This window comes from Gossypium arboreum, chromosome 5 (assembly GCF_025698485.1).
Source record: "Gossypium arboreum isolate Shixiya-1 chromosome 5, ASM2569848v2, whole genome shotgun sequence".
In the NCBI taxonomy this organism is placed as follows: domain Eukaryota; kingdom Viridiplantae; phylum Streptophyta; class Magnoliopsida; order Malvales; family Malvaceae; genus Gossypium; species Gossypium arboreum.
The window spans coordinates 6,854,171-6,871,705 of NC_069074.1; the positions used below are offsets into that span (position 1 = coordinate 6,854,171).

At 33.3% G+C, this 17,535-nt stretch overlaps 2 protein-coding genes and 1 long non-coding RNA gene across 5 annotated transcripts; 1 reads left to right on the forward strand and 2 right to left on the reverse strand.

Annotated features, from left to right (window-relative positions):
* Positions 1 to 602: 602 nt before the first annotated feature.
* Positions 603 to 4,189, reverse strand: LOC108487025 (serine/threonine-protein kinase BSK5). Its single transcript, XM_017791229.2, has 10 exons — positions 3,781 to 4,189; positions 3,454 to 3,662; positions 3,210 to 3,345; positions 2,852 to 2,985; positions 2,636 to 2,741; positions 2,411 to 2,496; positions 2,079 to 2,267; positions 1,670 to 1,834; positions 1,209 to 1,322; positions 603 to 1,096 (listed from the first exon to the last, which is right to left on the reverse strand). Exons 1-10 carry the CDS (start codon positions 3,860 to 3,862, stop codon positions 854 to 856), a joined length of 1,464 nt encoding a protein of 487 aa, XP_017646718.1. The 5' UTR covers positions 3,863 to 4,189; the 3' UTR covers positions 603 to 853.
* Positions 4,190 to 7,584: 3,395 nt separating this feature from the next.
* On the reverse strand, positions 7,585 to 12,727 carry LOC108489465 (uncharacterized). 3 transcript variants are annotated; one of them, XM_017794025.2, is made up of 3 exons: positions 12,139 to 12,727; positions 8,292 to 10,881; positions 7,585 to 8,192 (listed from the first exon to the last, which is right to left on the reverse strand). In XM_017794025.2, the coding sequence occupies exons 2-3, from the start codon at positions 10,737 to 10,739 to the stop codon at positions 7,896 to 7,898; spliced, it is 2,745 nt and encodes a 914-aa protein (XP_017649514.1). In that variant the 5' UTR covers positions 10,740 to 10,881; positions 12,139 to 12,727; the 3' UTR covers positions 7,585 to 7,895. The 3 variants fall into 3 exon arrangements, with proteins under 3 accessions (XP_017649514.1, XP_017649515.1, XP_052884558.1); XM_017794026.2 differs by lacking the exon at positions 12,139 to 12,727 and adding an exon at positions 11,610 to 11,883; XM_053028598.1 differs by lacking the exon at positions 12,139 to 12,727 and adding an exon at positions 11,586 to 11,883.
* Positions 12,728 to 14,270: 1,543 nt separating this feature from the next.
* On the forward strand, positions 14,271 to 15,747 carry LOC128292861 (uncharacterized). The gene is made up of 2 exons (XR_008282818.1): positions 14,271 to 14,376; positions 15,324 to 15,747. It is a non-coding gene; the product is annotated as an uncharacterized LOC128292861 (long non-coding RNA).
* The last annotated feature ends 1,788 nt before the right edge of the window (positions 15,748 to 17,535 follow it).

A 17,535-nucleotide genomic window follows, 5' to 3' on the forward strand; every position in this document is an offset into this window, starting at 1 on the left:
TTAAAAATTCAAGACCCAAGTTGTAGCAATAAAAGCTGTTTGAGTAAGTTTTGTATTAAAGTTCACGATTTAATCTACGTTCTTCAATTTGATGATTCTTAATTATATAAATTTTTTTAATTTTAAATTTTCAGTCTTTATATAAACAATAATCTTTAAGTCTATTAATTAGTTTTTTTTTTTTTTGTAAGTAATACATTAAAAGGCAAACTAACATGTTATTAGACATGATAAATTTGTTTCATTATTAATAAAACTTCAAACTTGTTAAAATTTCAAATTTTAAAAATATAAAAATTAAAAATTAAGCCACAATGTATGCATAGTATAGAGGCTAAAGCAAAATAAAAGGTATAAAATTTAGATAAAAAATAAAATAATGACATGATATGAGCACAAAATCCGAGTATTGGTAAGTTTACATAAGAAGGATTAAATTGATCTTTCAAACATTTCATGAAGTTCCTATTGTGTTCAAAATTATTATGTGGAATTGAATTATACCTAACTGGTGAAGTTCATGTATCACTAAACTTCCCTGCTAATGAAAATGGTCTTCAATTAATGTTTAATGAAATAATTAGAGAGAGAGGTGAGGCACATTTCCTTGAAGTAAACTCAAAAAGAGAAAAATGAAACATTCGTTGTGATTATCATCTTAAAATAAAGTGTTGGGAATGCGTGAAATAAAAGACAACAAAACAAAACACCAAAACCAGACTATGAACGTTACAATTACTGTGGTGCTGAGATCACATTAACAGTAGACCGAAGGGGTGGGGGGAAATATGACAGGAAGATACAAGATGAGCTATTTAGAAGTTAAAAAGGCAAAAAAAAAGGGTATGAGCTTTCAGTTTCTATGTTTTTTGGCTTCCAAATTCGTACCATCTTTCAGGGTTTCCTGTGCATCGTTGTCCATCCCAAGGCTAAACAGGGCGGCAGCTTGGAGATAAAATGCTGTCGGCCACTCTGGAGATATTACCTGTGCTTGCATAGCATCTCCAAGTGCTTCTTGTGCCATGTTGTTCATCAAGTAGCATAAGCAGCGTCTAGCAAACACGGTTGGTGATATCATCGTGCCCCCATCAATGAACTATACACAAAAGGCAAATTAAATTAAACAACCATTAAGCTTATTATGGGTTGAAATCTTATCTCAAGGTACCAAGGAATTTGACCGGGCATTGCCAAAACAAAAGGCTTACATGAGTGTAGCATTCAATGGCTGTTCCAAAATCTTTTGCTCGGAAAGCAGTATCTCCACGTTTTTTGGAATTCAGAGTCTCCTGTATTTGATCTGTCCACATTTGGAAAGAAAGCTAGAAGCAGCAAAATTCAACACCGGTTAGCATAAAGAACTTTAAAAGATGATCCATGTCACAAGTTTGCTGAGATGATGTTGATAGTGGTAGGGAAGTAATCAAAGCATTTCTGTTCTTATGGCAGGGTTCGAACAATGAAGATGTACTAGGAAACATGATTCTCATGTGGTTGATGTCTAATTAACTTGCTAGTATTTCTTGAAAATGCACCAATGATGCTATCAGCTAGCTTTTATTCTAGACCACCAAAGCAACGTTAAGGCCTTCTTTTGAATCTATACATGTAATTTTATTTTTTTTTCATTTCAAGATTTGAAACAATATAAAATGTAAAAATTGCTGACCTCATTTGCAATCCCCTCATCATCTTTGTATCCGATCTTCTCTAATATTTCGTGTATTGCAGTAAGATCCATTCTTGAGCAGGCTTCTCCCAAAGGTGTTAGTACCATTGTTTGCTTTGAAGATGCCGTTCCATGTGGAATGCCCATCAAAACATGTGACGGTACCTGATAAATAAGAGGAAGTAAAAAAGGTAACAATTCAGCGCTCAATGTTTCAGAAAGTTAAATAAAAATTTCAAGCTATTAGTAAGTTCCATACAAAATTACAATGTTCTGATCAGTCGCAGAAATTCAATTCTTGGTAAAATCTAGAAGAGATAACTAACAAGGTACTAATATTTTTTGTATAGACTAATAACAGTTGAAGATAAGAAAATAGACACCATAGTGGAGAAAAATGCGAGTATACCTCGGTTTCTTTCTGAAGTGGGGTAAGAGCAGTTACAAGAGATTTCACATTTGGCCTCTCACGAGGCTCATACTGCAAACAGCGTGAAGCTAACCGCACTAACTCAGTTCCATCATCATTTGAAAATTGACCCTCCAGGCATGAGTCCATCAGCATCAAAAAGTTTTTTCCCCGTATTAGGTCCAGTGCCTGCAGCATGATAACAATCCAACATTAAGCATTTAAATTATCTCCTAAGGCATGCTATGATGCAGTATAGATACCTACAATTGAATAATTTGCTAAATTTCTGTAAGAAAATATCTCAAACAAGACAAGAAAAGAGAACTCACATGGCTTGGTGGTATATGCTTGCCACTGAGAAGATCAAGCAAAAGGGTGCCAAAACTGTAAACCACACTCTCCGGGATAACCCTTCCTGCCATGTTAAGGTGTATACATTAATTCGGCCAAAGAGACATCAATATATTTATATATACTTCATACTATAGAAAAAGTGTTGCATTGCATCCTGTATGAGAGTTCCGTAAACTTTATGTATTAGCATGGTACTTTACCTGTCCTTAGGTATTCTGGAGGGGTGAAAGCCAAGTTTGTACTATAACTTTTTCCGTCTCTGCTGTTCTTCATAAGGCCAAAGCTAGAGAGTCTGGGATTACCATCCTATAAAGAAGTAACCCATCGCTTTAAGCAATAAAACATGAATCTGAAAGCCAATGTATGCAGTATGATACTAGGTTCAAATATGGATGGTCTAAAGATTAAGATATTACCTGATCAAACAAGATTCTATAAGCATTAAGGTCATGGTATAACGCTCTCCCTCTACTACTGCAATATTCAAGTGCCTGTGCTAGATATAATGCGACTCTCAGCCTCATCGGCCATTTCATATGCTGATTTTCCCCTATACCATTTCAACAGAATACAGAACATATAGCATAATTAGTAAGATTTCAATTACCAGCGTATTTAATCTATATATTGAAGGAAATGAAGATTCTATAAGACTGATACTGGTTTGATAGACTATAATAAAATCAAACCATAGATTATAGATTATATGTACATATAAACTATAGTGTGAAATACGAAAAGGGGAAGAAAGCTAAAACCAAGAGTGAAAATTACAGTGGAAAAGATGCTTAGAGAGAGTCTCATTAGGCATAAACTCAGCTACTAACAATCTCTCATCTCCTTCACAGCAACAACCAATCAAATTGGCCAACCGATCGCTTCTTAAGTGCCCAACTGCTCTCGCTTCTTCCTATAAAACCCCCACCAAAAAAAAAATGAGAAGAAAAACTCAATAATCTCAAATCAACCAAAAATAAAAATAAATTGCAGTGAAGGACAAGTCAATGTATATATATACGAGGAACTGTCGAGGATCAGGCCAAGCCGATCTGTTGAAGCGTTTAACAGCAATCAAACGATCCTCGTCGAGGGTCCCTCGGTAAACTACATTGGGAGCTTTTTCTCCATGCTCCGATACAATGTTGTCCGTTGAGAAACCTGCTGTGGCAGCTCTTAATTGGTCCAAGCTGTACTCGCTGAATCCAGGTAACGCTTCCTCCCCATTCTCTGATGTAACGAAATCAAATAAGATTTTACCATTTATGTAAAAAAGAAGAGGCAAGGAAAATTTTGTACAGTGTAAAAATTTCCTGAGAAAGTGATGGAAACAAGTCAACTAACTAACCGAGATCGGAGGAGTCGTTGAGGTTTGACTTGAGATTTGACGGCCACCAGCAAAGTGAAAGTTTGGAGCAACGAGCTCCCATTGGCTTAAACTTCAAATTTTCAACCTAACTCCCAAAAAAAAAAAAAAGTTGCTTCTTTTCGCCTTTCTTTGCTTTGAGCGAGACGGAATTTGAGTGAAAGACAGGTAGAAGAATGCTAGTACTAGTCTAGTAGTAAACAGAGGAGAGGAAAAGTTGTGTTTGGGAAGCGAGAAAGTAAGAGAAAACAATTTTTTAAAAAACAAATTAAAAAAAGCATTTAACTTTTTGGATCCAAGGTTTCTTCTTCGCTTTCACAATATTTTTCCTTTTTCACCACCTCATCATTCTCTCGTTTCCTTACGTTTTACATTTCTTATTTTTTCGTTTTCAAGTAAAAAATTTCCCTTTTTCCCCCCTTAATTCTAAACCCAGTCTTTGTTTATCGCGTGGATTACACGCTCCAATGAAATTGATAACTGTGAGACTGTGTTTGGATAAACTAAGTGAAGGGGAGAGTAGAGTAATAAGGGGAGTCAAAGTCAAAGAAGAGAATTAAAAAAATTAAAACAGACATTTATTTATGTTTTAGATAAATCTTTGTAATAATAATAATAAGAGAGTTTATTAACATTTAATTTCACTAAATAAAGGAGTTAATCAAATATAACAATCTTAATACTTATCCAGTTGAATTCCAGATGAGCAATAGTTCACTTTACTTTGAAATAAATAAGGATATGGTGGTTTTAATAAATAAAGAAAGCTATGTCCTTTTCAGAAAATCCAACAGATATTTCTTTTTAAATAACATTTAATTTGATAATTACAGGTGTTAAATCATTTTAGGAAAATAAAAGGTGTTAGACTTTAAGTCACAATTGGCGTGAATAATTGTTTGGATTAAAAGCTGGAAATTCCTTCGCCTTTTATGATGTTGATGTAAAACATTAGATATGGCTTGTTGGTCCCCTCATCATTTATGCCATTTTTTTTCACTCCTATTTTCTACTATATCATTATTATTTCTTTATTCAACACAATTCAAATTTTATTTTATTATTAAAAAGTTAATTTAAGAATTAATTTAATTAATATAAATATTATTATTAATGTAAGTGTATAAAAATTCAAGTACGCTTCATTATTTAAATATTGTGTAAAAAAAAAACTAATGCCATTATGTGTGTGTGTGTGTGTGTGTTGGACATTTTAAAGTGATGAATAGAAAAATGAAATGATGAGTGATATAAGTAAGGGCTTGAAATTGAAGCAAAAATGAATAGAATAATGGGCATAGCTGGGGGCCAATTATATAATCTAGAATATGGAATAGTGAGTCCTTGCTATAAAAGTATAGAGTCTAGAAATTGTGTGTGCTTTTCCATTTTTAATTACGAGATTAGATATGATAATAACATCAAATGAGCTCAAGGAATTCAGGTAAACCTTTTTTTCCTTTTTGCAGGTTATGTTTAAAATATTAAAAGCAACTTTTAAAGGAAAAACAGAGCCCCAAATGTCTATTAATGACCACACTCTGCAACTTTTTTTCATAACAAATATACTTTCAACCCTTCTATACATAAACCTTTGAATCTTACTCTATAAATAAAATATTCATTATTAACTAACTCTTTAATTTAATATTAGAACATTTTGATGCAAGCAAATATGAAAATTGATTTCATTTTCTTATTTTAAATTAAGTTTACTTAATGGTGATTAAGAGTTTGATTTCGATTATAAACAAAAATGAATTACTTTCGTGTCAAACATTTTCTTCTTTAGAGAAATATCTATATCTTGATTAAAAACCAAAGAAAGAAAGATTGTAGTCTAACAGATATACAAAACTGATAAAGAACAAGCAAAAAGTAGAAACAATTATATAAGAAAGAAAAGCCCACATGGGGCAGCGAGCAAAGGTAGCTTGGCAATGGGCAAAACCCAAAATATTAAAAATAAGTTGCTTTCTTTTTGTTCTGCTAAAATTTCATCACAGACACAAAAGATCCTCCCTCAGGATTTGTTTGGCAACTTTCCAACAGTGTTAAACATGGTGGTTTTTCTTGGAGTTGGGGAGCATGAGAGCTGTGTTCCCTTTTAACCTTTGATACTGTAATCTTCAACCTTAATTTTTTTTTTAAACGAAAGGAAACTTAATGTTTTATTCATAGGATAGGACCACTTCAAAAACATGTTCAACAGTAGAACATGTCTTCATCTCTCAGCCATGTATGTGCTTTATGCAAAACATGAGTTATCAAAAGAACCAACGTGAAAATGAGAAAACAAAAACAAAAGCAGTTCTTAAATATAAAAACCAATTGGATTAAACCCGAGGTTTTATTTTTCATATGAAATATTTTAAGATAATTAATCTCTGCTGGGTGATTGCTAAGGGATAAAGCAACAGTGTAAAATGTTGTGAAGTTGGTGCAAACAGCTTTATCACAGGCTTTTTAGGCTGCACTTGGACTAAAAACACAATTTCAGAGAGAAAAGTGCATGCAAACTGCAACTATCTCTTAAGGGAAAACAAAACTTTTTGACAATGGCAGGGGAAGCAAATCAGATATCTTAGCAGCAACCAAGATTGGATCAAAAAAGGAAGGGAAACAGTAGCTTTGATGGTGAGGGGTACTAAGAAAAGCATGTGATATAACAAGTGTTGTCTCCAATTTCATATCCTTACAGAAAATGAATATACAAACTTCTTCTTTTAGAAAACAACTAATAATAATGTAATTGTAGAAGTAAAGGGTGGTGGTGGCAATGGTGGGACATCAGACAAAGAAGCATTGTTCGATTGAATCATTGGTACATGCCAGCTTCCTATTTGCCAAAAAAGAAACCCATCTCACATGCACCCTAATCTTGTCACTGTGCTCAAAAAGTTTTAAAGCCCTGAATTTGGCCTTCGAAGTACCATGGCCCCTAAAATCTTCCAGCTTTATTCAATTTATTATCGATTCTCTGGATTCATCTTCGAACATGATAATCTGATGGGGGGATACAAGTATTTTCTGCTTTTCCTCTATAAGTACGCAGGTATACACTTCTTTACCACCAATTACAATAATCGGGTTCATTGATCTATACTCAATTCTTTAATCGAATTTGAAATAATTCTTTGATCGAATTTGAAATAAATAAGAGTGTTGAATCAATTTCAACTCAGTAACTGATAAAAGAGACTAGAATCTGTTGTTTTTGGTGTTATAAATATGTTACATTAAAGCTATATTCAGCTTGTGCTGACGATTTGATATTTTATCAGTTTACCTAATTGAAACTTTTGTGATAAATCTTAACCAATTTTTGTTCATTTTACGAAGCCTGACAAGTTGTTGCTGAAATTTTAGTCGCCAAAGAATTACCCATTAAGTAATTTCTGGTTTAGAACAGAAATTTAAAGAAAAAATAAATAAAAAGTTCTGGTTCTTGCCTTCCTGATTTCAAGTGGCCATCATTTTTTATTTTTATATATTTTTCACTAATTTACATAAATGGGTAAGAGTTAAAAGAAATTGGCCTTGAAAAAGAGTAATTATCATTTAATAAATTTCTGTCTTTCCTTTTCATTTTTCCTTTACCAAACTATTATTTTACAATACCACAAGAAAACAAAAGCTCCACTAGAATAGCCCAGAAACATAAAAAGGGTTTTTTCAATAGCAGTTCTATAAATGGAGAACTTACCTTGTCCTAGAGTTTGCTTCTTGAGACATCTACTAATAAATGCACCATAAGTACCATCGAAGCATGTTGAAGTTCAAGGGTTAGGAGAAAAGCAGATATAATAATCACTTGATTTTATATGCACACTTACATTCATCAAAATACTTTCCTCATACTACAGCTGATATTGCTTCTGTTAAATAAGTAATATCAAACTACTAACATCCAAAGCTCGCAGGGGGTCCCGACTATTACAAGCAAGCCTTGTTCATCATTTCTTATTCTCCATTGGGCGACTCTTAACCTTACAGGTGATGGAGATCTCGCTGAGCATTACCCAACCAACAAACCAGAAATTATATATATAATTGTATCTTTCATTTAATTACATCATATCATTGGTAGTGTGAAATTAGACCCTTCCAACCGGGGAAACGGGGGGATATTGCACATATCTAGCAGCAGTCTCACCTTGCAGAGGATTAGGGGCATTTATTCTCTCGTTTAATATGGTTTCCCCCAAAGTTCTTTCTTGAGAAGACGTAAATGGTTCTGATTCTGAAAGCTCACAGTGTTTCCTACTATCCCAGACTGCTATACAAATGGAGAATGCTTGCATATGTGAAAGAGAAGAATTGAACTCAACTGAATAGATCCCATCTCTGAAAGGGGCCAAGCTGAAAAACGGCTTCTTGTCTTGCTCTCCTCCCTGTTAGTTATTATTAGAACATAAAGAGAAGTCAGCTGACATTTTCAATAAAATACAGTGTCTATTTTAGTTTACATGACACAAGATCTATGATCATACCTGAAAGAAAAGTTCAAACTGATTAGAGACTGAAGAACCTTTCAACGAACTAGACCACTGGCTGAATTGGCTGTTATTAGAAAGAATCCGAAGTTTGCAACCTAAATCCCAACCACCACAGTCACATGCTCCTCCTGATTTCCATCGTTGGATCAGTGATGAAGGTTCTCCTTTATTTGGCAGGCTGTGTACACCACTTGGAAGTATGACCGTAGGACTAATGTCTTGACTGCCCATAAATGGACACTTTTTCCCAGAATCAAAATCAGGTTTCGCCTCCGGCAGACACTCTTTCAATGCAGCCTCATGCAAGTTATTATGCTTATCAATCAGATACCCATCTCTGATTGAGCTTCTTTTGTTCCTTTTTGGGATCTTGACAACAATAGCTGCCTGCTCATCGTTTGGCTGGAAATCTGATGCTTGTGGATTTTCCTGTTCTACATCCAAGGTAAGAAGAACAAATTCTCTGATGCTAAACTGATCCACATATGGCCTGGAAAAATGAGAAAACTCTGAACCAGAGACCTTCATCTGGGCAACAACATTTGGGACATAATCCTGACCTTTGCCTTTGCCCTGATTTATCCACCGTCCATTCTTTTTCCTGATTTCTTGAATGGCAAAGAATGTGTAAATGCACCCATAATCACCCTTCCCTGAGGCACTCAGCATCTTCAATGTAGCTGCAAGAATGTTACTCTCATTATCCACGGCAAATGTGAACAAAGGCAACCCATTCTTAACTTGAACTCTGAGAAGAGCTTGAACTGGTGAAGATTCATTCTTTTTGCTTTGTGCCGAATCATTTGCATTTATTGTGCAATGGCTGGCTGTGTCTGATTTCACTTTGGCCGACTGCATGGACAAGGCTGAATGTCTTAGCTGTTCTGATGATTTACAAGCACCTTCTGCTAATATTGAGTCCTGTAATTGGTTGGTAAAATTGCGACAGTTAACTGCCTTTGGTTTCAGAAGTGGGTCTAATAGTCTTCTCAAAGGGCTGGACTTGGCTCTGCTTTTAGCATTGAGCTTGTCACTACAAGAAGTATCAACACCAGAAGAAACAGGATTCTGTAAATCAGATTTTCCAGAACTACAAGTTAAGCCTGCCTGAGGTATAGAAGAACCCTCTTTAGACCCAGAAATTTTGCCTGTCTTGCCTATGCTGAAGCTAAAACGACGGAAAGGTGAAGTGCTTCGTACTTTTTCAGAAGCAACCTTGCTTCCTTTCGGGTCTGATCCTCTGCAAGCCTCATTTGCAAAAGTCTTTACCAACGTTGCATTTGGCTTTCTCTCCTCTAGATTTCTGCTTCTTGAAGAATTACTTTCAATCCTTGTCGCACGAGGCACAGAACGAGATCTTTCTGATATTACTTTGTTACCATTTGCATCTAAACCTGTCACTTTAATCTGGGGACGTCTACTGCCATCAAGCTCACAAGGCAATAGGCCTGAAAGATGGAAATTGGAGCTGACTGCTGCATGATGGACCTCTTTAGATGTTTCAAGGAATGTCCTCTGACTAGGTTCTGCTCTTTTTTTACTTGAATTCATTGTTAAATTAGAAAGATTGCCTGCTCCTGAATGATTCGTTTTGGGCAAATCTCTTGGCAAAAGGAAGACAACTGCATTTCCTTTTTCAGCAACATCTAGTTTAGCCCCAATTGGAAGAACTTCTTGTAACTTCTCAGCTTTCTTCATAACTTCACCAACTTGGTTCTTCATTTCCACCTTGTCATATGATGCCACATTATCTTTTACCCCATTTGGCACAGTTGAACCCGCTGAATCAATCTTTGGGACCATTTCTCTTCTCATGCATTTTTCAAGCTTGAATCGTGGATTAGTCTTGCAAAAAGATTTATCTTCTCTCAGGAACTTTCCCCAAGCATTGAAGCTGCTGCTCTCGGAAGCCTTGGGATCTTGAAACTTTCCAGTAGTTACCCTGGTAGGTTTGTCAAATGGCAAATGGCCTTCTACGGAGTCTGACATCAGATGAGATTGCAGTGAAGGCCGTCGTAACCTTTGACGGGCAGGAGATGAACTATGACCTATGCTGGAAAGTGCTGATGATTCATCTGTTAAAAACGAGGAAGATGTGTTGCTGCTGGGGGAAGAGATACTACTTCTATGTAAGATCTGTTTATGGCTACATTGCCATTTTTCAAGGCGCCCCCACTCAAGGACCCCAACATTTAAAACTTTTTCTTGGGGGTTCACTCCTCTCTCCAGGTAACTTGGTAGCTTTGACATATACTTCACAAGCTCATCTTCTTCATTTGCCTTGATATCAGCATTTTGTTTTTTGTACTTCAATGAAGATTCAACTGACACCCCTTTTCCACCGTCAGCAATCTTTTGATGAAGATCAGCATATGACAAATTAGGCTTTTCAGGTTTAAATCTGGCTTGCATGTTTGCCCTATAGCTAGCTTGGGGCAACATTGTCTTCACAGAAATTCCAAAGGATTAAATCTCTTAAATTTCACTTGAGCTCTAAATGGCGTTCCATAGGTTGGATAGGTCTTAATCACTCCAGATCCTTTTAGCTGAACACTTTTGACTCCTTTCACATTGATGCAGGCACCTGTGGAGATGAAAATAAGCATTGGAAAACAATGTTACAATCCTATCAGAAACTGAAAACAACAAGAGTATCACATGCATAGTAGCATAAGGTTCTCGAAACAAGTGAGAGCTTATGATTCGGCAATTGGAGCAAACAAGAGAACACAATTCCTATAGCGGCAAGCATTGATTCATTTAATTCTTAACCAATGGTGACGTTGTGAGATATCCCATTAAGCAAAAATCCCAATTGTATCAAACTTAGAGATGATCGTCTTCATGTGCTAAAGGCTTGAGGGGTCTGCGAATGCTCAAAGAGGACGATACTTTTGATATAAGTGCACATGAGGTGACAACCAAATCCCCATACGTAAGTGATGCAAGGGAAACATCCCAATCCCAATCATTATCATTACAAAATTAAAAATTGCAACAACGAACCAATCAAATCATAAACTTGCTTCACAAGTAATATCTTTTATAAAGTAAGCAATAAGCAGTGTAGTTCTAAAATTTACTACTAATTTTAAGTGAAATTCAACTATGCTCGGGAGCAGCGTTAAATCGATTGCAAAATTCCATGATTCCTAACTAAAACGTAAAAGCCATGAATTCTTTTTTCTTCAGAATTTTCCAGATTATCTAGTTAGTACTAATTCTCAATAAACACAGCTCAAAAGCCTCAAACCGCTCCCAAAGTAACAAATTTACTGCAAAATACACCTCAATTGAAAATTTTCCGCTTACAGGTTCCAAAATAGCAAAAGAAATGAAAATTCTAAACTTTTTCAGAACTCAAAAGTTAACAAAATTAATAGCATATGGGTAAGACGAGATTGAAAACGAAACCAGAGAACCTTGATATATAGTTAGTATAGAAATCGAGAGTGAGTGGTCCAGAAGAACAAACAAAACAAAAGATAATGAAAGCTATCCGTCGGATAATGTACATATGATGAGTCATCATCAAAATTCAAATCCGCTTAAGTTCAATGGAAACGACAAGATCGCCTTAAGCTTAAGCAAAATAACGGGCGCAATCATTTTTCTTTTCAAATTTCGAAACAGTAAAAGCCTCGTTTACTCCATCAAATTATTAAAACACAATCTCTTCTCTTTTTTTTTTTTTGGAAAAGTACAATTCACGTCATAGTTTCAGTGCTTATAAAAATTAGATTGCAGACGTGAGAGGGAGAAAAAAAGAAACAAATCCTTGTTGAAGTTTCAAGCATTCAAAACTTTCTAGTCAGAGTGAGTGTGAGAGGAAGAAACTTACCAGTCTGAATACAGGAAATGCAGAACGAAACGGGCGGTCACTAACGGAAAACGTGAAGGCCTCGAGGAAGAAGAAGGAGAACCTCGTGTCGGCGGCACATTGGACAGTGAAATAAGAAGAAAACTAACGAAAAAACAGAGGACCAGAGGTGAAAAAGAGATAGAGATAAAATCATTAAACGCTTAAAGCAATGATGAATCTCCTAGTTAAAAAAAAAAGAGCTTTAAAACAACAAATCCCAATTCCTCTTTAGCTTTTCAGGTAACAAAAAGCTCAAAGTCGCTGCCAAGAGAGAGAAAGAGAAAGGCCCCATAAACGAAAGGTAAAATGATAGAAATTTTTTAATTGTTTTTTTTATTTAATTCCTGGAGGTCATTTATTTATTTATTTTTCCTTTTCCTTTTGTTGTTTTCGGTTTTTGTTCTGCATGAAGTGATTGAGTCAAAGTGAGAGGGCAGAGAGTTACGCGAGGGAATTGTTTGTATTAGGGTTTATGGAAAGTTAAGTCCTCTTTACTTGATCGGACGGTCGAAAATAAAAGATTTTAGGAACAATTGTCAATTCAGCTGATCAGACCAGAAAGACCGGGGGTGGAGAAGGTCATGTACGGTGGTCCCTACATTACAGAGTGTATTATATAAAATATTCATCTTTTGATGCACAATATAAATATATATATATATATATTTTACTGAATTATTATCGCAAGTCAAACAAATCCAACAATAGTTTAATTGATAATTTGATGAAAAAACCTCATTTATTTTTAAAATAATAAATATTACTATAAATAAACCTTAGTGCTAAATCATTATTTAAGACTTAAACTTGACAATATTTTTCATATTGAGATCTTCATTTTTATTAAAATTAATTCTTAAACTTGACAATTATTTTCATATTGGGGCTTGAATTTGATAACTTTTTCTACGTTGAAGCCTGAAATTTTTTTGTCCAAATTAAACCTTGAACTTAACAATTATTTTCATATTAAACTTTAAATATCAAGTTTTTAAGGACTAACATGAATAAAAAAATCATATCTTAATGCGAAAACAATTACCAAATTCAAAACCAAAAAAAATTTAAGTATATGAGAAGAGTTGTCAGGTTCACATCTCTTTAACCTTGAATTTTAAAAATAACTACATAATAATAGTATTATAATTTAGAAAATAAAACTCATTTATTTTATTCAAGATACCGTGATTTCTTCATGATTCTGATTGTCTTATTTCACGCTTATCTTTTGGATTTCGATAAAAAAATTATTTTATTTTTTATATGTAAAAAAATATTAATTAATTAGTTTGAATAAACAAGGCAATAATATGAGTTCAAAAATTTAGAAATAAATAAATAAATAGGTTTTGAAGTCATTGAAACATTTTAAAGCGCGAAAAAAAGTGGGAGTTCCTTTTTAGAAATATTGCATGGGATTCCCTGTAAATGAAGCCCCAATACTCGCTATGAATGTTAATTATAATTTGAAACATGCAAATATCATTTACTTTATTCATGCCATACTATGATTATCTACAAGAAAGAAAAAAGATGCCATGCTTTTGATCCCGCGCCTGTTTTCAAAAGTCTCCACTTCCGCTCCAAAGCTTAAATAGTAAAAAGGAATATGCAAGAATATTTTCATCATTTATAAATTTTACATGTCTATGAAAATTAATTAAAATATAATGATAATAAAAAATTATATGAATAATTTCAGACTATACATGTATTAAAATTTATATTACATGAATTATTAATTTATTATTGTAACGACCCGAATTTTACCGTTACCGAAAAAGTGTATTTTCGGTCTCCGCTTCGAAAAATGGATTCGTAAATATTTATTAAAAATATTTACGAAGTCAATTGAGTGATTAATTAGAGTTTAATTAAGTAAATTTAGTTTAATTAAGAGTAATTAGGAAAAATGACTAAATTGAATAAAGGATAAAAGTTGAATTGTAGATTAAAAGAAAATGAAGAGGACCAAAATGGCAATTATGCCATTTGTCCTAAGTGAGGCACATAAAAATCTCAGATTTTTATGTGTTAAAATATATATTAAATTATTATTATATTATAGTATATTATATTATATATTATATTATATAAATAAGTAAAGAAACATAAGAAACAGAATGAAAGCAAACGAAACAGATAAGAAACAGGGGAGAAAGAAAGAAAGAAAAAGAAAAAGGAAAATTTGGGTTTCAAGGCTCAAAGTTTAATTTGGTAAGTCAATTAAGTCATTTCTTCTTAAATTTTGATGTTTTAGAAGCTTTTGAACAAGACTTTGATGAAATTAAGTTGATATTTTGAGAGTTTATAGATTTTCAAGTATAGTTCATGTTGAATAAAATAGTGAATTAAGGGTTTAATTGAGTAAATTTCAAGCTAGAATTGATAATAGGATCAAATTGTAAAGTAAGTTATAAGTTTTATGTTGTAGGGACTAAATTGATGAAATTTTGAAATTAGGAAAGTATGCTGGAAATTTAATATTTAAATGAGAGTATGGATGAAATTTGAATAGAAATAAAGTATGAATTAAGATAGAAAAGTAAGTGAATTTAGTTAGAATTAAATTGAAATTAAAATAAATCAACATTTTGTACTAAGACTATTTTGGACAGTAGCAGTAGTCTAAGTTTGTAAAATCACCAAAATTGTAGAAATTGAATTAGAGGATGAATAAAATATGAAATTAAATATTATTGAGTCTAGTTTCTTATAGAAGAAACGATATAAGCAATTGAATTGTAAATTATGAGATATAATGAATTTTGTGAGACAAGGTCAGAATGAATTCAGGTTCCCTGTTCTGACTTTGGAAAATCACCAAAAATTGAATAAAAATAATTAGAGGCTTAAAGTTATATTTTTAGAATCCCTAATGAGTCTATTTTCATTAGAAATCAACGAGAATGTTATCCGAGTTCTGTACTGTGAGATAATTAATTTTTAGTGAAGAAGGGACGAAACTGTCAGACAGCAGAATAGGGGTGAATTTAAAGAATAAACTGTACTTAATGGCTAAACCAAAAATTCTGAAAATTTTATTGTAAGAATATTTGTGAGTCTAGTTTCAGGAAAAATTAGCGGATCTTAATTTAGAATTCTATAACTCAAGATATGAATTAGTAATGTATTAATGATTATGAATTGTATTAATTTCGTAGTCAATGTGGTACCAGAAATCTTGGCTAAGAAAGGACAAGACAAAATCAACGGGAGTTAGCTCGAAAATTACGGTTTGTATTTCTATAATCCGAACCTAATACTTAATTGTTGAATTTATTTCTTAATATGTATATTAAGTGTTTTGAAGTAAGAATTGTTGTGTTTTGCAAATGAAATGGATTGATATAGTATGTGATGAATTTATTGAATTTATATTGATTGAATTGGCGTATATATATATAGATATATATATTGAATATTGAATATATATTGATTATTTGAATTGAATTGAAATATAAATTGTTTGAAAATTTTAAATATGAGATTTGTGATATTTGGATATTTGTTATTGAAAAGTGAATTGAATTGTATTGAATTATGAATTTATGTGATTAATTAAAATGTGTATTGATTGAAAAAAAATTGAAAGTGAATTGAATACCTATTAACAGATGTCGGGTTGAGTCGGATATAGTTGGCGTGCCATAGGATTGGAAGTGTTCAGGATTCTTCGACCTCGAGTCGATGAGACACTGGTGTCACTATATTTCTTGGATAGATTCGATGAGGTCTTGGGTACCAACTTTACTTGGCTAGGCCGATGAGACACTGGTGTCAAATATTGCTTGAACTATCCGATGAGGCATTGGGTGCCATATTGGTGTGTTTGGTTGGATCCGTGTATCCGCCAAGGTCCGAGTCTTGTTAATAGGGGTAAATAAGTGAAAAGATAAGTCGAGTGAATTTGATTGATTGAGCTATTGGAATGAAATGAGAAATTGAATTGAGAATTGAAATTGAGATATGAGATTGAAAACATGAACCAAAAGGTTCATGAAATGAGTGAAGTTCAAATGGATGATGATTGATGTTAGAATGAATTAAAATGGTATATTGTTAAGAAGTAAAGTGTGAAAACAAGTGAATTGTGAATATATTGTATAGAATTTATACGGTAAGTAAATGAAAAGAATTGAACAAATATGTTATTGTGTTTGTTATATGACTTGTATAGAATTTATATGGTAAGTAATTGAAATTTTATCTATAAAACAAATAAATGAATACTTAAAATTGTTATTGTGATTTTAAGTTTAATTGTTATATTATTAAGTGTTCGGATTATGGAAATACCACTGAGTATACCATACTCATTGTGACGTTTGTTTCGTCTTGCAGTTTAGTAAAGATAGAATGTTGAATCAAGATCCCATTCGATCCCGAATTCATTAAGGTAAAGTGTGTTAATTATTGGTAATGGCATGTACCTAGGATGTTTTATGAGAGTCATTTAGGTTGTAGATGTACTCATGAAATGAGTAAATTATGGTTGGCAGCGGTATGTAGTATGAATTTTGAAATTTACTAAAATTTCGTAGTGATTCTAAATTAGTCCCGAATTGAATTTATTGTTCATATTGGACCGCGAGGGCCCATTAAAGGGACGATATCTTAAAACTAGGATGTGTAAATATTTATTTTAATTAATGACCGAAATTGGACTGTCTTGATTGGTAATGTCTCGTAACCTCGTTCGATGACGGTATAGGGTTAGGGGCGTTACATTTAGTGGTATCGAGCTATTCAGTGTTTAGCGATTCTCGGACTAAATCGAACTCGAATTGAGTCTAGGGTACATGCCATAATTGAGTCGAGATCGGATCTTGATATATTTGTTTGGTACTTGTTTTATAGTGAAAATGTTAGACAAAAATATCGATGGTATTGATTATGAAATGTGTCTTTGAGACGAATAGTCTCGTGAATTAGATGAAAACCGAATCAACAACACCGGTATAAACTCAATGGGTAATTAATTCTTGAATGATGACCGATGAAATAATAGAAAAAAAAGGATACATAATTATTTAGAATTATAAGCGATGTTTTTCGTTGAATAGAAGAAATTGTATTTGTTATGATATCTACCCTCCTGCTTCTCAATCGGTTCCCAAGTGCTTCAAGGTATAGAGCTTGTCGAACGGGTAAGTTATCTGCTGTTAATGATCCGGACATGTATATATATGGTGTGGATGAATTGAGAATTACAGTTGAGAATGATCTTGAAAGAAATGAAACACGGTTAGAGAATATTATCGGGATTGTAAATGAATTGTTACGATCACCGATTAAATGTTAGAAGGGTATGATATTTCATTAAAAGATTCACTTACCGGTGGTAGAAAACATTGATTATGTTGTGATTAAGAA